The 22,443-nt window shown below is 43.8% G+C and overlaps 1 protein-coding gene across 4 annotated transcripts in view; it reads left to right on the forward strand.

Annotated features, from left to right (window-relative positions):
* The first annotated feature begins 3,255 nt into the window (after positions 1-3,255).
* Positions 3,256-22,443, forward strand: part of CPZ (carboxypeptidase Z) — a 34,302-nt gene continuing 15,114 nt past the window's right edge. Inside the window, exons 1-6 of one of the 4 annotated variants that reach the window (XM_064418791.1) lie at positions 3,256-3,766; positions 15,331-15,354; positions 16,123-16,497; positions 17,528-17,740; positions 19,798-19,994; positions 20,938-21,099. In XM_064418791.1, coding sequence (XP_064274861.1) covers positions 3,679-3,766; positions 15,331-15,354; positions 16,123-16,497; positions 17,528-17,740; positions 19,798-19,994; positions 20,938-21,099 — 1,059 coding nt within the window. In that variant the 5' untranslated portion in view covers positions 3,256-3,678. Of the gene's footprint in view, positions 3,767-6,783; positions 6,893-7,814; positions 8,523-10,808; positions 13,610-15,330; positions 15,355-16,122; positions 16,498-17,527; positions 17,741-19,797; positions 19,995-20,937; positions 21,100-22,443 lie in introns of those variants that run through there. The other 3 variants (XM_064418794.1, XM_064418792.1, XM_064418793.1) reach the window with 3 other exon arrangements.

Genomic DNA, 22,443 nt, shown 5'->3' on the forward strand with positions numbered 1-22,443 from the left:
ATTGTACTGATTCAAATGCAAATGATGGAAGCCAGGTGATGTTGTTACATCTGCCTAACAGTCTGGGATTCACTGGTTCATTTTTAAGATTCTCTTAGAACTGGGGTGAAAGTAGCATATTTAACCCTAAGCCAGAACTTGTTGTCAACTTCCTAAAATGAGAAGATTTACTAAACCCAGAAATTAAAACAGGGAGGTTAAGAAATCCCTCTATTCCCAACCATCCCTTTCCTAGGTGCTTTTAATAGCTTTAGCTTTGGTCATGAAGCTGTGCAACAAAAATATGAGAAGGGCAAGTGATATACACAAACTGCTTATAATGGGCTGAAAAAAACAGACAAGTTAGAAATGCTGGATGTCTGGAAATATTGTATAAGTGGTAAGAGCAGTATCTGAGCTACTGTTCCCTTCAGGAAGGTGCAGGTCTACAGGGGAACCCAGATGTGACAAACATGCCAAACCTTCACAGAAAGACAGACTGTAAAGCCTGGGATCAAATCCCTTGGAAAGGAGGAAAAGAACAAGCAATCTAAGCTAAAAGTGAAATAACCCTTCCAGACCTTCTGTTTTTTGTACCTTAGGGCATGAAAGCACAAAAAAAATTATAGATAGTGGTGACAAACAGATAAATTTACCTTTGTTTTTAATTACCTGTCATTCTTAGGCCTCCATCTATCCTTCTTATGCTGTAATTTTTTTATCCTGGTATCAAATATACACCCTGATTGAATGTAAATAGTCTGTTAAAGCTGAGGAACAAAGAAGCTTGGAGTTTGCCAGCTACTGACAGCTTTATTTAGTTGATACAGTGGAGGCTGTGAAGGATGTGATGTTTGTGGTGTCATCCAGGCAATGAGGAGATGTGCAAGTTCAGATAGAAATGAGGGTGAGCCCCACGGTGGCCAGGGCACACACATGATTCCAGACAAGCTGGTTTGCCACCAGCACTCACATAAGTGCACAGAGCCCAGTCCTGCTGTCCCTCTGTGGCTGCTCAGTTTGGAGGCTCACTGGTGAAAGCACACATGCTCCCACTCTGGGTTCACAGGTATGCTCACACTCACAGACTCCTCAAACACCAGCACAAGCTCTCAGGTCATGTCTACACCCTGGGCCCTTCACCCAGCCACTGAACCACACCTCCAGTCTTTTCAGGTAAATCTTCTCCTACTTTCCTGATAATCCAGACTGAAGTTTGCTAGCAACCTACACCTGCACACACACAGACACAGGATTGTGTTCACTTGGGAAATATAAACCCTCCTGGTCTTTCCAGAGGCTGACACGCAGACCTTGCAGCTTACACCTCAGTCTCTCAGCTTGCTGGCATTTTGACCATTCAGCTTGTACACGTAGGTGAGAGAGGGAGATTGCATAGTGGGAGAAAAGTTAAGAACTGAACATGAAAATAGACTGGATTTCAGTGATTAGGCACAGGACTCAGAGAAGCATACAGCCCCAAAGCCTACCTGCATACAGCCATGCCTTTTAATTTCTTCCTCTGATTTTCCTGCTCTTGGCCTCCCTGATCCACACTGGTCCTTCCCTTTACTCCTTCCCATCATAAATTCTACATGGTCTGAATTCACTTCTAATATCCAATAATAATGACATTGACCACATTTTAAAACACATGGCCCCAAAGTATGTGGCAGTGGTAACTGAAGTGCAGTGGAGGTGAGAAATCACTCACAAGGACATAGTGCCTAGGCTGGAGGGTAGGAAACAGAAAATACAGGCAGAAAAACATGCCAACAAAAAAGAAGTGAATACCTGACAGTATAGATAGTACAGGATTAGCTCTGCAGCAGAGTTCACCACCACAAGCATCGGGATGTATGTGACAGAATCTCCCCTCACACTCTCAAGGGCTACAGAAAACTGTAGTACAGACATGAACATTTCCAAGGGCTGAGAGTTGGCTTCTGCTTGTAGGTATAACCTCTTCTGCCTTTTGTTGTAAAAAATTGAGCCACATCACTTTGTTTAGTTCTGAGCAGTTTCTTTTTTCCCTTTAACTCAAAATGCACAGGCTGGGCACATAGCAAGCCTCAGGCTGGGACACAGCCTCAGCTGTACCTGAGCACATCAGGTACAAGTGGAGCAGTCAGTTGGGGAGCTAGGCAGAAGGAGAAGTATTCCTTCCCTTGGAGGCCACACTTCCAGTGCTTTGTTGTTACTTTTTTTTTCTTCAGGGTCCATCCATACTGCTGTGTGATCAGGACAAAAAACAAGGCAGGTAAATAGTATTCTTGTCCTCGGAAGTTTGTTCTTTGAACCCTGACAGGCTTTGGTACTGTTTAGTCAGTTTAGACAGGGCAGACTCTGTAGTCTCCAGAACTAGAAGGAAATCCTGGAGATAAAAAGCTAACCTGCCTTGCAGTGCCTGGAAGCAGAGGACATACTCGACTGCTGAGCTTCTCAATGCATCCCTTTCAAATGAGATGAGACATCAATTACTTTTTGAGACACACACAGCATTCTCCTGCCCTGTCAGCCTCTTTAGTGGTTTCCCTATGGGGGGTTCATTTGATTACATTATCATACAGCACCAGAACTCCCTACTGATCTCCAATACTGAGCAGCAGGAGCCAGCATGCTCTGCCTGCAAAGACGGATTCTCGGCTCTCCTGTGTAAGCAGGTATCTGTTCTCAAAGGAACATGCACTGCCTGAAAAAGATAGGATGCTTTGGTCTGTTTTGGTCTCGATTTTGAGGCAAAATTCCCTTTTTCTGTGATACGGGATGTTTTCTGCTGCGTAGGTAAGAAATGAGAAATTTGCATCTTAATTAAGGTACGCTTCTCCACCATACCTGTAGCACAGAAATAAAAAACATACAATACATATTTCTCTAAAATATACTGAAAAACCCCCCACCAAAACCAACCAAACAAGAAAATTAAAAGATCAATTTATTACCACCTTAATGTAGATTTACTGTCCAGTTTAAATCTGTCCTGGAGTCTTATCTACACATTTGTGAAATTATTATTTTTTAAGAATAGACAGAAAATACTGGAATCCTTCCAGACAACTCAATCTTATCTTGAGTAAAATGCCCAGGAGGAGCATGCAGAGGGGGATCCTGGTGTCTGTTCTGTGTGTTCCCATTCTCTGTGTGCTGGAGGGATGCAGCTCAGAGTCCTTTCACTGTCATGTTATGTTCCAAACTTGAAGTATGTGATGAAATACCACAGTTTGAGGAAAGTTGCTTTCAGTTGTTTGCTTTTCTCTGTCTCTTCCCTCTGCTCTTTCCAGACAGCACTCTTGGCTTCAGGGAGAAACGCATTCATGAATGTCCCTCGTCCCTTAGGAAAAGTGCTGCATGAAGACCAAAGGGACCCGGGGAGGGCACAACCCTGAGGGATCCCCCCTTGCTCAAAGTGTTTATGGAATTGTAAACCAGGCTGCAGGAGGGAGACGGTCTGGAGGCAGAGGGGAGGGGGAGCTCATTCCTCCTCCCTCTCTGTCTCAAAGCCTTTTGCTTTCCAAGCTCAAATGCAGCTGAAATCTGACGCCTGGACTGCACACACTGTGAGACGTGGGCATGCCCTTGCAGTGCACTGATTTCCTCTGCAGCTCGGAGAGCCAGAGCCGCGCTGAGGCTCAGCAGAGGAGCCACTCCATCAGGCAGTGAGTGCCACATCACTGTGCTGCCTGTGCAAGGGGCTCCAGCATGGTCCTGAGGCTCCTGCTCCTCCTCGGTGGGCTGCTTAGGGCCACCAAGCCAGCACCCCGCTGTGAAACCGGCCAGGAGACCCTAGGTAAGGCTAACCACCCCAAAAGTCCTCCTTCTTCTCTTCTTACTTCTCCTGGAGATAAGCAAAGTGTTCCAGCTCCAAGGGCAGGGAGACAGGAGCTGTCACTCTCCCCTGGAGATGACGGGGATCAACTCTTTGGAAATCTGCATACTGCTGGTGGTGACACTGGGGCTGTGCATGGGAAGCATGGATGGGAAGGTGGGAGGTGTGTGGCTGTGCAACAGAAAAACAAGGCTGTACTGTAAGGGAACAGAAAGATTCCTCATCATGTCTTTATGGCTGACACAGAGGTGTCTTTCTGTCAATCTGTGAAGCTCCCAGTTGTAAGGACCCCCCCCTCACTCTTATGGGGAATGTAGAAGGTTCACCTCATCTCTGGCCTTGCCTTCCAGGAATGTGGTAGTCAGATTGCAAGAAGGTGACCTTTTGACCTTCTGTATGCTTTTCTGCTTAAGAAAAAAAAAAGCTTTTCCTTACATTTAGCTTTAGGTCATTTATTTCAAGTCCAAAGTATGAGATTTATTACGATCTGACAGCTGTAGGGTGTGTTTTAGCTTGCTATAAGCAATATGGAATTTGTTTGAGTTGATAGGCTGGAAAAGCAGAGTTACCCTTCAGAATAAAGGTTAAACAGGAACATGCTGCTAAATTAATTGAAAATTTTGATTCAGTAACAACTTGGCTAATAAAATATATTAACAGTGCCTTTTAAAAATACTTTTTTTTTTTTATGAAGTGTGCTTAATTATGTGGGGACATGAATTTCAATGTAGTGACAAGGTCTATTCCAGGAAAACTATTTTCAGAGACTCTAAACTTAAAATGAGTCAGAAAAATATTTATTTTATGGGATTACAGGAAGAGATAAGTTAACCTGAAACTGACCTTAATGCTACCCAAGGAAATTCAACTATATTTCAGTGCTTAAATATAAGCCATAGAGTGTCACTGGCTTGAACTGCTACATAGTACAGTCCATGTGCCATGTACTGCATATAATTTGAGAGTGCTGTTCCCATGAACATCAAAGTGAGGTCTACCACAGCCTAAAGGGATTTTATTTTTGGATAAAGCTGCACAAAGAGAAGAGTTGTAGACTATTTACAGCCAATTACAGGAAGAGACTGTGTGGTTTGCAGCATGACCTTTCTCTGTAAGGTACGATCCTGCTCCAGTTCCAGCTGATCAGAGTCTTGCCATGGGATATTAATCCTAGGAACCACAAATGTATGGATCATTGAGGGGTGACTCTGAGAGTGTTCTGTGTGTGTTGGCAGCTGTGGTGCCTTTAGGGCAGGGCTTGCAGAAAGGCAGCTGAACATGCTGCTGGAGGGATGGCTAGAGGTAGGGAAAGGGAGCTGTCAATGGCACCACACTGTGTGCCACGTAGGGGACACACTGCACACTGGAGGGCTGCTGGGTCAGACAATGAAGAGGCAGCTTGGACATTGAGAGACCTGACAGGTTTCTCCAGGGTCTTTCTTTTCCAAAGGGGGGATAAGATCATGTCAGGCCACACAAAAAGAAAGGGGCCTGCAGTGATGCACATATTCACAAATGGACCTTGCAGGGGTCTCCTCTCAGTGTTCAGGGCATAGGCTGCATCTTCAGCTGTAGCAGTGGGATTTTCTCCCCTGTTTTGGGATCCGTTGTGTAGGTCTTGCTGTATCCCAGTGGCCAGACCTGTAGTGCCCTGTAAGAGGAGATCAGCCTGGAGCTGCTCTTGCAGGAAAGAACAGCAGGAGCCAGTACAACTGTCTGACTCCCAGCAAGGCTGGAGCTGCTTTCTGCAGGCTTCCTGGTGGTATTTGCTCTGCAGTGACTCATTTTGTCTTTTTTTTTTTTAAATAAGAAGCCAAAATGAAGCATGATTTACAATACCAAGATCCTTTGAAAATGCTTTGTGCTTTTCTGTTAAGAAAAATAAGGAAATGATTACTGTCATGCAGCTCCAGAATATGACACAGGCATACACTGTGTGGTGAGCTTTTTGGGCAGCAGTTGGGAGCTGTGGCACTGAGAGAGGGCAGATGCCTTTTCCCTGGCTGTGTCCTGCATCCCTGGGCAGTCAGTAAGCTCTGTCTCTCAGATAAGATGCTACGAGGTCCCATTGTCAGACCCTTATGAGTTTAACTAGCCTCTTAGCCTATAGTTTGGGTGAGAAAAGTACAGTTTAGCATGTTTCCTCTGAGAAATGGCCAAATTTTTTCAGAGGGAGCTAATAAAACAGGCTCCTCTTTATCCAAGTTGTGCATCTCTGCTACTGACTGATGTAGTCCAATGGTAATTAGTTAAATGAAGTGCTTTATAAATATTGGCAACAAAACTAAAAACCCACAGAGGCAGACTGAAGCGATATGTCTTCAAATAGGCGACTTTCCTTGCAGCTGGGGACAACTCTACAAATGTGATGCCACCGGGGTCAGGCTAAGGCTGCATAATAGAATTGTAGAATGGTTTGGGTTGGACGGGACCTTAAAATTCATCTCGTTCCAGCCCCCCTGCCTTGAACAGAGACACCTCCCACGAGGTCAGCCTGCTCCAGCCCCGCTGCCTTGAACACTTCCAGCATGGGGCAAAACAGCGAAAAACCCTTTATCACTAGTGGTGCTAAAAGCAACAAAGCCTTTCCTTTCCTGTCCCTTGTACTCAGGGGGCGCTTTCCGGGGCATTCCGGGCCGGGGGTGTTGCCGTGGGGGTGCGCACCCCCGGCCCTCACGGCCCGCCCGGGCCGCGCCGCCGCCTGTGGTGCCCCCGTGCGGCTCCTCGGCTCGGCCGCGCGGCTCGGCGGGCCCCGGCCCGACCCGCCTCAGCCCCAGCGGGGCTGCCCGAGCCTCCTGCCGCCCGCCCGAGCCTCCTGCCGCCCGCCCGAGCCTCCTGCAGCCCGCCCGAGCCCTGCCCCAGCGCTTGAGGGGCGGTTCGGGCAGGGGAACAGGCTGGCGTGTGGAGCCGTGGAATTGCTGCGGCTGGAAACGACCGCTGTGATCCTCGAGTACAGCCATGAACCCAGCACCGCCGGGTTCAGCGCCAAACCTGGTCCCTCGGCAGCACATCTACACATCTTCTAAATCCTTCCAGGGATGTTGACTCACCCCTGGGCTGCCTGTTACAAAGATTGACAACCTTAATGTGAGGAAATCTTTCCTAATATCCAACCTAAAGCTCCCCTAGAGCAGCCTGAGGCTGTTTCCTCTCATCCTTTTCCTTGTTACCTGGGAGAAGAGACTGACCCCCACCTCACTACAGGCGGTTGTAGAGAAGGAGAAGGTGCCTGAAGCCTCCTACTCTCCAGGCAGGAGTCCAGAGGAGTGGAGCTGTTTAACCTGAAGCTGTGGAGGTAGAAGAGCAGCCACAGTGCTGGTTGGCACAACTTGTGGGTCTCCTCTTCCAAGCACCTTGTTGTTTCCATCATTTTGGCTTTCTCCTGAGACAGACATTGCCCCATCCTGGGAATCTCTGACCTTAGCCAGTGGAGATGAGAGATGAGGAGGTACAAGGAAGAGAGATGAGGAATGAGAAACCACCAGGACAGGAAGCAGGGGACAATTACAGTATATGTTCTGGAGCCCAGAACAGATTTTGCGGCACTGGCTCCTCTCTGAGCTATGACATTGAGTAACACTGATTGTCAGACTGACAGAAAAAGCATGTTCACATGGAGGTGTTATACCTTTCCCCTCTTTTTTGCAGCTCTGGACTCGACAATGGGCCACAGTTTTTGCTAAGTAAAAGGCAAAAAAAGGGAAAAGTTATTTTTTCTTGAAAGTTATGACCTTCACACTGGCCCCGGTCCATGGGACTTGAGCAAGGTTCACCTGCTATGGTGTTTCTTATGCTGGTTTCCTAGTGAAACCTGTGCACAAACAGAAGCAGAACCCCTCCAGCTGCTGCTGCTCCTGTGCTCCTGTGACTGCACTGAGTGACCTGGCAGTGGGCTGGGGTCTTCTCCCTGCCCCAGTGTGGAGGTCCCTCATCCTGCTGTGGCTGGCACTGGCAGGTGCTGACATGGAGCGTGGCCACAGGACTGTGCTGCCACGTGTGGGAAAGCCCAGGCTGCAGGAATCTCACTGGCTGGACCTGAGATGGATGTGTCCAAGTTGTGTCAAAATAAAAAAAATGCACAACTAGCATCTACATCATGCTCATTCACAAGATGAGAAATTCCTGCTCTTTGTGAAGCCAGTTGTCATCACTGAATCATGTGAGCTCTGCTGAATTCCTGCCAGTGGCTCTAGGATTTCTCCACAATAGTTATTTTAGCAACACTGGCCTTCAGCTCCTTTTAACATGGGAAATGGGATCGGAAACAGACACTTATGAGGGGAAAGTTTATATTGAAAATAAAATACACAGGTGTCTCCTTATACTGCTGAAATTATTTATACATGATTTTAATCTGAAGGCAAAGTTTTCTTCAGAATACTTGTACAGACATCTTTAAAATGTGGGGGTGTGCATACATAGTCAAAACTTGAACAAAATCCCACTGCTCTTAGTCACAGCTAGGCTTTTAGCAAGACTTAATAACACTAATGGTTGATCCCCTATAACATTTCTAGACAGTACCTCTCCCTTCACACAGTCACAGTGTTTGAGGATGCTGGCTGGCTGACAGCTGCCATGGTCCCCTCTGGGCTGCTGATGCCATGTGAGAGCCAACCCCTTCTGAAACCTGGGCCAAATGCTGGATGAATGTCATGTATGATTGCCTGATGCAGGGCTGAGCATGGAGGTCCATGCAGAAGTCACCTCTCATGTTGTAAGTGTGATGTTTGAGGCTGGTGAGCCATCTCCTGGTCTCTTTGCTTGGCTTTTATGACCCAGGGTTTTTATGACTGCTGAATCTTGTTTGGACATTGTCCCAGTGGATGCAGCTATCACAGATCAGTGGAGTTTAGGACTTGGGGTTACTTTGTCCACTTCAGAAATAAAGCTGAAATTTCCATCCCTTCATTTATACTCTTGTAACTCCAATGATATAATTGACACCCAATTTTTAGGGTTTTAATGGGATACATTTATCTGGGAGACAGTATGAGATTAAGACCTAGATTTAAGTCAGGGTTGTTAAATTAACTGTCAATCTTTTAAAACATAAAAGTACCACATTTGGTTAAAAGTCTACTTACAGAAGAATCAGGTGTGATGTTAATTATAATAGTCCTCATACTTCTAAACTAAAGACAGAGTTGATCTAAGTGGATGGATACACTGTTTAAAGAGGATAGGATGATATTTTGGCACATGTTTTGGAAAAATTGTGGCAGAAAAGATAAAGCCCTCAATTTTTCAGACATGATCCTCTGTCCCATGGCATTCAATAGAGTTGGGCTTGCTTAAAGGAAATCTTTTAACTGTAGTAGGTTGTTGGCCAAAGCACTTGGAGAGTACTGCATCCTTAAACCATGGGAACTGAGCTGTAAAGAGTGCATGGTCACAAAGTAAAGCTGTGGGGGCATCACAGACCCAGATTACCTGACTGATAGGTGTTTTCATCCTTTGCCAGGCAACCTGGCAAAAAAAAAATTGATCCTTTAGATGATAGTTGTAGAGATTTTCTGACCTATTCCACCTTCTTACCCCAGCTGTTTTCTAATGCCATCATCCCCCAGATTTGAGCTTTTTTCTTCTTCTTCCTTCACTGATCAGACCCTGAGAGGTGATCTCCATATGCCTCCAGATCATCCTGGTGCACAGCCCTGTCACATGTGAAGTTCACTAAGCCTTCAGCCAATTTGGCAACTGCTGGCCCACTTTGTTTTAATTATCTTTGTTGCATTTTGTTCTCTCAATGGGTAATTTTTCCCTTGCAACTTGGAAAAGATCTCAACTGAGGCAAAAAAGAGGCATTTAGTAGGTTTTGTTTAGGGAAGTATGTTTATATTCAGCGTTTTCAACTCCTGAAAGACTCCTTGGAGCAGTGCTCACCTGCCAGAGATACAGCTGGGGTGACACCAGAGTTGCCAGAGGCACCAAGGCAGTGGTTGGACAGACAGACAGACAGAAATACTCTTCATCAGTTCTTTTAGGCACCACCTACAACTGCAGACATGTTTAAGTTGCATCTGAACAGCTATAAACAAGGGAGGATTACTGGTGCCCACTAAGGCTGTCTTTGTGCCCTTGCTGTGTGACAGGTCTTGGTGTGCATCTGCACAGATTTTGACCTGTGGTCTGCAGGTTGTGACTTTACATCACCCATGGAAAAGCTGCAGCACCTTCTGACTGGCTCCAGAGCACTCCTGAGAGAGAAACAATCCTGAAAGAGCTGATTGCAGTGTCATTGCTGTGGGCACACCTTCAGTAATTCAATAAAAATGGATGTTTAACCGAATGCCAGGCAGCAGGTGGGTTAGAAAAAAGGGTGATAGGAAATGAACACTCACTTGGATCTTCCTGCTGTGATCTTGCTCTGCAAAATAAAGGCAGAGGAGGCATTAATCTCTTTCAGGTGCTTTCAGGCTTCCTCAAGTGAGGAGCAGGGTTAAAGGGGGGCTGCACAGAGCTCTTGGGCACTGCTTCTGCCTGCTTCAAACACATCCCTCCCCCAGGCAGTTACTGCTGTTGCTGGAGGGTTAATAACATCTATTCAGTCCTCTTCTCACAAAGCATTTGATGTATCCAGAAAATGGAGTTAACCACGTGGCTGCTTATTGCAAGCACTCCTCTCTCCTCCAGTTTTCCTGGAATTTCTTCTCTGTGGCTGGGAACCTTCTCCACTTCTGCCTCTGCATGTGTGCCTTGGGTGTGTGGCTGCCTTCTTTCTTAGCTTTTTGGCTCAACCATTCTCCCCCTGCCTGAGCTACTCAGCTCTCTCATTACTCTGCCACTAGTCCCCTTTACATCTCCACTCCTCCTACACTCTCCTCCTGATGATTCTGATCCATTTAGGTGTTATATAATGGATCTTATCCTGCCCTTGTCCTTTTGCTGTAGCTAAGAGCTACTCCGGAAGGTTATGCTTTGCCACTTGAAGGTGCTTTTCCAGTTTTTGTGTCTTGCTACTGATACTAAGTGTTGTCTCTTTAGTGACAAAGGCAGAATATCACTGAAAGACTGACTTGATGAAACATGAGAAACATTCCAGGAGAGTAATAGTAATGTGATAAGGAACTGAAATGCTTTTTTTGGAAAAGTTGGGGCTTTCACTATAAACAGGCTAAAATGAATACATATGTTCTTCTAGTTTAAAAAAGTTTTGTAAGAAGCCCAGAAAGCTGGGAGGGAGTATGCTGGTCTTTACAATATAAATTACCTCATTTATTTTGATCTGTACTGACCAGCACATCCCCTACCCCTCTGCCTCACTGAATGGCTTAGATATTGCAGATTTAAAACTTGCCCCTGGGCTTATTCCAGATCATCAATCTCACGAGTGTCCTGTTGGCTTTGCTCTTGAAAAGGCAACTGGCCAGCCCATGGTACTAGAAGTAGCTGTTGAGCTCTGTTGTCTGGGTTAGGGTTAATCACAGCAGCTTGCTTCCTTTGGTGCTGAATCATCAAGGGGAAAAAATGTAAGCTTGGCAGTAAAATATGTATGTGCTGCATTGTAGATTTTCAAGCTTGCCTTTGCAAATTAAAACCAGAAGCGTATTTTATAGAGAGAGCTCAGAAAGCTTGAAATGGCTTTTCTCCTCTTCAGTAAGTTATTTTATCCATAATCTTAAATAGAAGCTGTGCTACTGAAAGGACTTTTGTAGCTCTGGTGGAATAGTTAGAGTACAAAAATAAATATAAAAAATTGAAAAGGCTATTCTGGGTCAGGAAGAAAAAGGTCCCTCTGTACCAACCTGTCGGTGGATGGGACTTTGAGAGGAGGTGACACTGTCTTCCTTTGAGCCCAGGGAAGCCTTTACACAAAAAAATTGAAAAATTTTAGGTTCTTTCAAGCACAGAAGAAGCAGCAATTGAAGCCTGCCAAGCAAATTGGGAGACCTGAGAAACTCTTTGTATATCAGCCCCTGTCATTTCTCTTATGAAAATGAGGAAGGGAGTGACTGAACTCTTCTGGCATTGCCAGGGCTTAGAGAAAATGAGCTGTCATGGGCAGGGATGGGGATTTTCTGGTGATTTCTATGTGCAGAGACCCAGGCCAGTGGTACAAGGTTGCAGGAACAGACCATACAGCTGCAGCCTGGGAGCTGGCCTTGGAGAGCTTCCTGCTGCTGGCTCTTCAGGCAGGCAGGCTCTGGCCCACCTACGTGTATCCACACTTATTTATGTAAGCACACATCCTGCAGAATTATCCTTGGCCCCTGCAGAGCTGCACCCTCCAAAACATATGTAAGCATTGGTGTTAGGAAACGTTGGGAAAGTCAAAACACCACATCAGCACACATACATTTAAGGCTGGCTATAAAACAAAGTTTGGTATAAAACAGACCTTTTCTCTCTTGATTTTATGTATACTGACTCCTGATGACCTGAAATTTCAAGCTGTTTCAGTCCTGGGTGTTTACAAGACAGGGCTGTGGCTGATACATGGGTCATACAGCAGCTTGCATGCTGGGGAGAGGTGGTCAGAAGAAGTTGCATGGATATCTCTAGTAAGGAGAGACAGAGAGAAAATGTCACAGTATGCTGCAAAAATGTGAGGCTTAACTCTAATTTTAGCTTAGTTATAGATTTAGGTTTCCATCCAGGTTTAGGACCCAGCAGCAAGGAGCTGCTTTTGCTAATCAGTGAGTGAGTCTTAGTAGCTTTGAGTTTGTAAGGGGCATCCTGGATCACAGGTAGTGAAAAAGCTTTACCTACTAAGCAGGGGTGTTGCAGAATTACCTCTGCTTATTACATACTGAGATGAATAATTTAAGTTAAAAATGGAAAAGATTTATATGGATTTGGTTCCTCATCTAAAAAATAGATTTATCCTCTTCAGTCAGCATCTTTGTTAATGATCACTGGCCATATTGCTTAATAGATTTCCTCTCCCTGTATAGATATGGTAAAAATATCAGTGTGGATGACATGTAGCACAGTCTGAAACCAGAGCTGTCTTTCCCTCTCCTGTTCTGACATCTCCTCCTGCTCACAAAAGGAGCCAGTCCTCAGGTGAACCCTGGGACAGCGAATCAGTGGAATTTCACATCTCTTCCATCAGCTATCCATTGCTTTTTGATGCCTCTCCTTCTGGCCAGCTGGGCAGAAAGAGGCATCTGCTAAAGGCAGCAAGTCTGCTGCTGCTCAGGGAGCTGGAGCAGGGAGAGGCAGCACCATGTCCAGACCTTGCCTGCTGCATTTTCCCTTTGGTTTCCTCTGCTTGCTCCAGTGTGTTGCCAGAACACCTTTTTGCTCCAGCTGAATAAGCAGAATTCTGAGATGCCATTGAGAACAGGCCTGTGCCACATCCCAAAGTGACTGATGGCTAATAGCACTCCTGCACAGCAAAAGTGTTTGGGGAGACTGTGTGTGCCTCAGTTTCATTATTTGATCATTGCATGCCAGAGAAAGAAACTAAAAGGACATTTGTAGCTTGGTCCTGGAACCAGCAGAGGGGGAAATGCCTCTTACCTTTGAGGAAATATGAGCAGTTGTAGAAAGACCATTCACACTCCCCAAATACCCCACAAAGAGCTGTGCCCAGCACATACAACCCTCTAGTCTAAAATAATAGCTACAATACACTAATTTTCTGCTCAGAAGAGGGAAAAATAGGTGTCAACCAATTCATCCACCCCTCAAGATAACAAAGGGGATTCATTGCTAATGACCCTGGTGATAAACAGAGATAGTGTCACTCTCTCCTTGGGACGTGGCTAAACTCAAGCCAGTCCTCTCCACATTACATTTTCCCCTCTGTAAGGAACATTTGGCTGACTCCAGACTTATGTCCAAGGTCTCTCAAATGTGAGTGTGATGATGTTAGTATATAAGACTATCCAGATTCAAGGGGCAGTAACATCCAATTTTATCAGCAGGATTAATTGCTGGAGCTCTTACTAACAAGAGCTCATTTCTTTCTCTCTCCCAGCTGGCATTGTACAAAATGCTATTTCTTGATTATCCCCAGATGTAGCACTGCATGCAGTATCTGGCTGAGATGAAGCTTTTTTAGAAATGCCTTGACCTTAATAACTCACTCACAGAGGGGATTGTGCCTAGCTGGGGGGAACAATGAAATCTTATAATGCATACATCAGTGTTGATGAACCAGGTATTATTTAATGCAATTATCGTAATGTACTGAGCTGGGAAAGGAATTTGTATGGATATAATTTTTTCTAGTTTGCTGCTTAACACAACTTGTTGGTGTTGGGGATGGACTACTTCTGCTAGTTCTGATGCCTCATTTATTTTATGAGGTAATGTGCCTCAATTACAATCCATAATATAGAACTAGACTGATTTCCAATTAAATGTCTCCCTCCAAGATAAAATCCCAGGGTTAATTTGGTTCTCATTACAATTACTTTATTTTGGCTAAAGAATGATCAACTCATTAGCAACACATATGCAGATCATTATGTTTAAACAAATATGCCAGGAGTAGAAGTTTAAACTCTTTAGCAGGAAAAAAGGATAATATAATGAATTTGGTCTTGTGAGGATAAATGCTCAATTTACTGAGCAAGAAGCTGGGATGCCTGTTCCCCCAGTGAGAGCAAGAAGAAATATCAATAGAAGAGATCCCCAGTACATCATGAGAAAGGTGAACCTGGTGGTGTTCAGGCTTGCACAGAGTGATTTAGCTCCTGTGAGGCACTGAAACCAACTCCAATACCTTGGCAGAAATATGTTTCTATAGTTCCCAGTATTGGAGAAGGACAGTATAGAATTACTGGCTACAGGAGCAAAAGAAGCAATTCCTGGGTCATCAAACCATGCTCCAAAATCAAGAGAGCATAATTTATTTGACCTAGTAAATGGAAAGCAGAGATCTGTTGTCTCTTTGCAAACACAGTGTGAAGGAATGCACCAGGGAATGCAGAGAGCTACTTAAGCTAAAGGACAATGCTGGCACAACAACAATGGATATAAACTGGCCACAAATACTTTTACACAGGAAATTAAAAGGCAATTTCTAGCCATTAGAAGAGTGATCTTTTGGAAAAGCTTTCCTGTGAGAGTAGTTGGGGAGGGAAATAATTAGCTTTAAGATATTATTAAAAGTGTGATAAAACCCAACTGCTGCAGATAAAATGAAGTAGAATGAGGAAGGAATAAAGTCCCCTCATATCTACCAAAGGCTGAATTGCTTTAGAGGAAAGGTATCCACAGCATTATATGGGACAAAAAGATCTTTTAGAGAAGATTGATAAAACATCTTGATATGTACAGAAGGACTCATATGGAATTGCAGACTAAGCAGATTAAAAAACACCTAGGTTTTGATTAGTGAAATTTCCTGGGCACCTAAGTGTGTGTGGATGAGGGGCAATGGGGTTTCTCAACTCAATCTATTCTGTGATTCTGTGATATGTGCCTGCTGGGAATATGTGCTTGTAACTGGAATGGCTGGTATGGCTCAGTCTGAACTGCAGCAGATACCAGATCAGACAATTCCTATCACAAAGGAGGAACCATGTATACCCACCTTGTAATGATTTTTCTTTTCCTCTTTATTACAGGCCAATGCCAACCTGTACAGAAAGGTATGAAGTGTCTTTCCTTGCTCTTCTTGGAGAACCTCAAAACCATAAGTATTCCTTCATTATTTCCTGACAAGCATACTCATTTGGGTGCTACAGTGGGCTCTCTCACAAGAGAAATGTGCTCTTTCACGCAGTGCAGTATTTTGCTGCTGTGACAACAGTGTTTGTTACCAGGCAGAATCATTACCAAGAGAAGGACACTCAAATGCGGACCCATTACTTTAACAGCCAGTAATTTTATGAAGAGATGTCTTTCTATTACTCTTTTCCACTTTTAAGTGGGTTGAGGGTGTTGCCAACACTTATCTTTCCTAAGACTTCATAACCTGATTTATTAAAATGTATTGGGTTTATGAGGATATACATGTAATCATATTCTGGGTCTGCTCACCTGTGAGTTAAGCACCAGAATGACTTTTCATCTCTGGGCAATTTCAATCAAACTTCGTGGAGGGTCTGTAGTTTCAGAGATATTAAACTCTACAAATTTTGTGGGGTCAAACAGAGAAAAGAGGTAACTTAGCACTACGTTCCCCACTAAAGAAGAAAACCTATAGGATCTCACACCTACTCAGAGAATCCATATAACAATTCAAGGACAGGGGAGAGAGTGATATTATAAATACACTTTTTTCAGGAATCTGAGTTTTTCTCACCAGCAAATTCCCACCTTTCTCTTAGTAATTTTCTGGTCAAATTTCTAAGCTCAAATTATATTTCCAGAAACAAACATGCTTCTCATCATCTATGTTCACCTCCTTTTTGTAGCAAAATGTGTGGATATTGCCCTGAGTTCTTGTACCGATGTTGCCTACACTCAAATGGTGTACCCCAACTTTCTGGATCAGAAGTCTCGAGAAGTGATTGAGTACAGCTCTGAGTACCTGCTCATCAGCGTGCTGCACAACTTGCTCCAGGGGGAATGCAACCCCGACCTGAGGCTCCTGGGCTGCTCAGTGCTGGCCCCGCAGTGTGAGAAGGACAAAGTCATAAAGCCCTGCAGGCACGTCTGTGAAAACCTGAAAAAGAATTGCCTCCCTGCCTTTGACGCAATAGACATGGCCTGGCCCTACTTCTTAGACTGTGACCGCTTCTTCGCTGGGGAGGAAGAGGGGTGCTTCGACCCGCTGGCAAAGCTGAGAGGTGAGGGAGGGAGGGAGTGGGGAAGGAAGGAAGGAAGGAAGGAAGGAAGGAAGGAAGGAAGGAAGGAAGGAAGGAAGGAAGGAAGGAAGGAAGGAAGGAAGGAAGGAAGGAAGGAAGGAAGGAAGGAAGGAAGGAAGGAAGGAAGGAAGGAAGGAAGGAAGGAAGGAAGGAAGGAAGGAAGGAAGGAAGGAAGGAAGGAAGGAAGGAAGGAAGGAAGGAAGGAAGGAAGGAAGGAAGGAAGGAAGGAAGGAAGGAAGGAAGGAAGGAAGGAAGGAAGCTCTGCTAGCATGCCTTGTCTGCATGGGGAGTGTCTCATCTCACTCAGCTTGACTTATCCATGGCACAAAAACTCTTCACTTGTCATCTCAGCCTGTTTTCTCTGTAGAGACCTGTAATGTGTCATTAATTTTGTTCAACCTATTTTAAAGACTTAATTAAACTGTGCTCAAGAAGTATCCATTTCTTCCCCTCTTTTAAAAAGAGCATCAAGACAGGCAGCTCAGAGCAAGATATGTGGTTGCATTTAGATAATCCCTGTTCTGTGTGATAGCTGTCTATATATTTGAAATATTTCATTTAAAAACTGAAACTTTAGTGCATTTATAAGTCTGTGACTGCCTGTCAAGCTTAACAGCTCATTAAAATATTCTCATTAATGATTGTCACAGATTTTTGTTTGGATAAAGATACAGATAGCTGAAGACAGATGAATGTCATAAAAAAAAAAGATTCACCAAATTTAAAGGGAAAAATCTGCACAGTTTGTTACTGAAGTGAGCTAGCATGCCAAAGGTCAAATGTAACTGGAGATTACACAAATATTTATTAGTGTGCATATGCATTGGAAGGATTTTAAAAAAAAACATGTCACAATAAAGTGTAGTATGTACTACATATGTTTAATGTTTTGATTGCAGCTTTATTTTGTATAATTCTTCTGCTTATAAAGATAATTCGAAAAAAAGTTCAGGTTTTCATACAATCCTCTAAGCACTGTGGTTTTAAACACTGTTATGATTTTTCATTGCAGGAGAAGTAGATGCTGAGGAAGATTTGCCTTCAGACTTGCCAGCAACTTTTATTCAGTTCAAACACCATTCATATTCCCAAATGGTGAGCACGCTGAAGAAGACTGCCTCGAAGTGCTCCCACATTGCCACCACTTACAGCATAGGCCGCAGTTTTGAAGGGAAGGATCTTTTTGTGATTGAGTTTTCCACCAAGCCCGGACACCACGAGCTGCGTGAGTTTTATCAGTGCTGATCAGGCTGCTTCAGGGGAGACAAGATTATCCAAGTGAAACCAGGCCCTTTCACTGGGACATCTCTCAAACTCTAAAAGCATTGACTCCAAAACATTTCTCCTCCCTTGTGTTCCTGAGTTGCAGTGATAGTTGATGATTCCCAGCAGCAGTTTCTTACTGTTATGGGCTCTGTGCATGACCATCTTGGTAATGCTGTTCCTTGTATCACTGTGTATTTGGTTGCAGTGATATCACTGTTATTTATTTGTGCCCAATGCACAAACTTAGGATACATTTCTGTTACTGACTTGTCCTCCCTATCGTCCACCACTTCCTCACTGTCCTACATTTATGTATCCTGAAATACATAAATCTCCTGAGAAGGCCTCAGATAGAGAAGGACATTGACACTGAAAAAGGATGATTTAGCACAGAAAACAATCCTCCTGAACAAAGATTCATATCAATACTATACCTGTCAGTTGGTGATAACAGGAATTTCTGTTATCATAGCCCCTGAACAGATGCCATTTATAGGTGCTAATATATACATTAGGATATGAGTCCTCACAAATTTTTTGCAGAGGGGAACACTACAAATCTCTATTTTGTAGTTTCATCACTAAGACAGCATCAGTCAAATTTTTAAGTGTTTTAAATTCTTCACAAAGCAGATAACTTTCTAGGGCAGTATTAGGTATTGTTTTCCAGTTACCAGCTCCGAGGTCAAAAATTATATTTGTCTAGATATGGTGGATTGCTATGGCCATTGCTGAGAGCCTCAGATTGCTTCTCATCAGAAGAGTTCCAGCACCAGCACAGCCTCAGCAGTGTGGCAGAACTGAACTACATCTGACCTAATACTTAACTGAGATTATGGTCTCAGTCAGGCTGCTGTGTCCTCTGTGTGCTGTGCTGCGAAGCAAAAGGTGACTCAGAGAGGACAGCCAAGACTGGTGGTCACTTTGTGTACTCTCAGCTGTGCTGCCCTGCATGGTCTAGGGGTATTTTGAGGTGCCTTTAAACTTAATCAGGTCCCAGTAGATGTCATTAACAGGGCAAAGATCTATGTTACATTTTCCTGGCCTATCACCCTCTCTCTCTTTTTCCAAGATAATAAGTTGCAGGTGTCTTTTTAAGCTTATACTCCATTTGCCAGGAAAACACAAAGCCTATGAATCAGGCTTCTAAATGAAAACTGTGATATGGCATGACAAAAGATGGTAGTTTAACACATTTCCTAGCATTTTGCTCTAAATCTATTTCTTCATGCTGCTCGGGACACCATAAAATGAGGTAGAAATAGCTCCAGAGCTGGAGATTTTGCCAGCCTGAGCAAGGGGCATAATAGCTCTGTGCCAGGTTCCCTCCAGTGTCTAGTGCTCAAGGCTGGCCAGGATCAAAGGCAAAGATGAAGGGATAGACAGGAAAGGGTGTCTCCAAAGTGCATCTATTTTCTACTTCCCATTAGTCTCTAAGGAAGGATGGAAATTGAGAGAATAACTACAGGGAATTGCAAAGTTATGTGTTTCTAATAGGCTTCTTCCAGGGCTATTTATCCTGAAAGCCCCTTTTTATGCATAACCCAACTTCTTTTCTAAATGAGGGGGTAATATATTACATATCTGCAGGTGGTTTTTAGGATCTGTGACAAAATAAGGCATTGAAGCCCCCCAGGGTAGGTCAGAATGCCAGGGTTGTGTTTTGTTCCTCCCCAACCACGGCCTGATGTTTTTGTTTTCAGTATCCTTTGCTCACAATTAATGATGAGTAGCAAAAGCTCAGAGCAATGATCACCTCTTATGGTTTGGAATCCTAATAGTTTGGACTTAACTTTATTTCACACTGTGATGTTTAATGGATGATGTTTGTTCACACAAACTGATGTTTAATGGAGAGAAGTTCACCTGGAACTGCTATGCTATTTGCAGGAACGTGTGCATGAATTTAGTGTAAATAAAACTTTGACTCATCAGTAAGCAACTTGGATTAGTCTGATTTTGGAAGCCACTCAGGTACAATCAAATTAAAGCATCTCATTATTTTACATTCCACAGTGAAGCCAGAATTTAAGTACATTGGCAACATGCATGGAAATGAAGTTGTGGGGAAGGAACTGCTGATATACCTCGCACAGTATCTGTGTTCAGAATATCTTCTTGGGAACCCTCGCGTCCAGACCTTGATCAACAACACCAGAATCCATCTCCTGCCCTCACTCAATCCTGATGGGTATGAACTGGCTGCAGAAGAGGTAAAAATTTTATTATAAAGAGATGTTCAGGCCTTCATGTTTCTATAATTCTCCATGGGAAAGAACAAACTGGGAGGGGAGTGTCATGTGAAGGGGGGAACACTCTAGTAATTGACTGCCAGAATCCCAGACAGGTTTGGTAGTGCATTGCTTTCCAAAGATGATGTGAACAGAACTAAGAGGAAATCAGAGCCATATTTGTCGGTTTTGCTGCCTGCATGTGATGATGTGGGAATGACTGTTACTTTTTCACACACTTAGCACTCTCTGCTATCAGTTCTAGAACAAAATGCCTGACTCACTATAATGACTTACATTGTTTTATAAGGAAATGCAGTTTAATAATATGCTGATGTTCCCCCTCTTTTAAATCTGTAGGCATAATGAAATGTGAATATTGTCCATACTGTCAAAGTTTCATAATGGATGGCAGTTTTCAGAGATCAGCTCATGTCTGATGGAGACCTGTGAAAACTAAGATTCTATTATTTGTTACCTGACATTCTTATTTCCCCCTCTCTGTTTTCTCTACCATCACTAGCATGAAACTAGACCTTTTTTTCTCTGTTTTTGCTCATGTGGTGAGCTCTCTCCATGGATTGTATGAGTCTGGGGTTATTGCACTCTGTCTCATCCTATATTGGGACATCAGCTGTATTTTCTTTTTCTCCTCTAACCCACTCTGCATGCTGCTCTGAGCAAGAGGCTCCTGTGTTCCTCTCATGAGTCACATCACTGGTGAGTGAAACACTTCCTGAATGCTAGTTAGTGCATTAATATTCATGGGGACAAAATGTGATTAATTACTAAGCGTGGGTTTTTTAACAGTACAGACATTTTCACTTTACTTCTTTTAAAACTTCCCTTTGATTAATCAGTTTCCACAAAGTGCTATTTTGAGACAGGGAGCTACTCTGAAATTGGCTTCTGTGTAACAAAACAGGGGGCTGGTTACAATGGATGGGTCATCGGACGACAGACAGCTCAGAACTTGGACCTGAACAGAAATTTCCCTGATTTGACATCTGAGGCTTACAGAAGAGCTGGGATTCGTGGGGCCCGTCTGGACCACATCCCCATTCCACAGTCCTACTGGGGGGGTAAGGTATGAATTACACATTTTATAAATCATTTCTACTACAGAACAGCTCAGGAGTTAAGACTGAGATTGCTTGTTCTGAAGTTATTTGCTTGTAATCAGATTTTATAAGTAGGACTGAAGTTGGCATGAAAATCATGGTGTAAGTCTGGCCAAAGAGGCAGGTGTCACAAATAATGTGGAAAATTTGTAGACAATTTGAACTTTGCTGGTTTAGATTAAGAATAATGACTGTTATGAGGGGTTCACAAGTGTGTAATTCATCATTAGTGCTTTAAACTGTGGTGCCTGTTAAAGCCTGTATGGATTTGGTTGTCATTGCACCAAGCCCTGCACAGGTTTGATGCAATAGGAGTTTCTGCCATGGAAAATGTACAAAGGCTGTATGTAAAGCTGTGTGATGTCATCTTCCATTAAGAGAGATGTGTATAAACATCTGCAACCATATAGAGCAGTGAAAACAGCCAGTCAAGCTGCAGAGTGTTGGGAGGGAAAGTTGCTGCTGCAGGGTGGGAGCAGGATGCAGGCAGCACTACATGGCCTCACAGTCATCATCACTAAGCTCTGTGTGATGTTGTGTCAAGAATGCAAAGCTCAGCCCTACCTGTGTTGCTGGCAGACCAGCAGCCCCCAGCACAACTCTAAGTGGCCTTAGCTGCCCTTGAAAGAGGAATCACAGGAAGCTAAATCAGTAGTTCAGATATTGGGAGCTCTGCTTTTCTTCTACTTTTAAACTAATTATTCTGATTCAATATTTATTGCTGGCACAAAGCCTCAGACAGGTGGGGAACAGGATTTTTTTCACCTGGTGTTAGCAGAAGATTTGAGAGATCATGCTTCAGGTTCCTACTCTGCTGCAGGTGGTGTTATGTAAAGCCAGGTCTAAATCCCAAAGGCATCCCTGATGCTACCCCAGTGTTCTGGTACCCCATTTCACAGTAGTATCTAGATTTAAAATCTAGATAAAAGCACCTCACTTCCTCAGGATAATGTGCATATGAAGACCCAAGGCTGTAAGAGGCTCAGTAATACACAGTGTATTATACCACTAATTTCTGCCATAATTAAGCTCAAGCAGTTTATTCTATTTTTGCATGTAATCATAGATCCCAGCTTATGGCACTGAATTTCTGCATGGTTATAAGGTCACAAGCTTAGATGTTTTCAAATTTTGACTGAATAATAACAGATAATAGCAAGCTGGTAAATGCAAGTGGAGTTCAGAGCCTCAGGTGGTAAAGAAGGGTTGAGAGCTGTGGAGCAGAGTCTGAGGCCAAATAAAAATAGGTGGGAGGGAAAAAAAGGGGGATTTAGGAGGAAAGTCAGAGAGATTTTGATTCACTCCTGTGG

Source organism: Passer domesticus, chromosome 4, assembly GCF_036417665.1.
Source record: "Passer domesticus isolate bPasDom1 chromosome 4, bPasDom1.hap1, whole genome shotgun sequence".
Lineage (NCBI taxonomy): Eukaryota > Metazoa > Chordata > Aves > Passeriformes > Passeridae > Passer > Passer domesticus.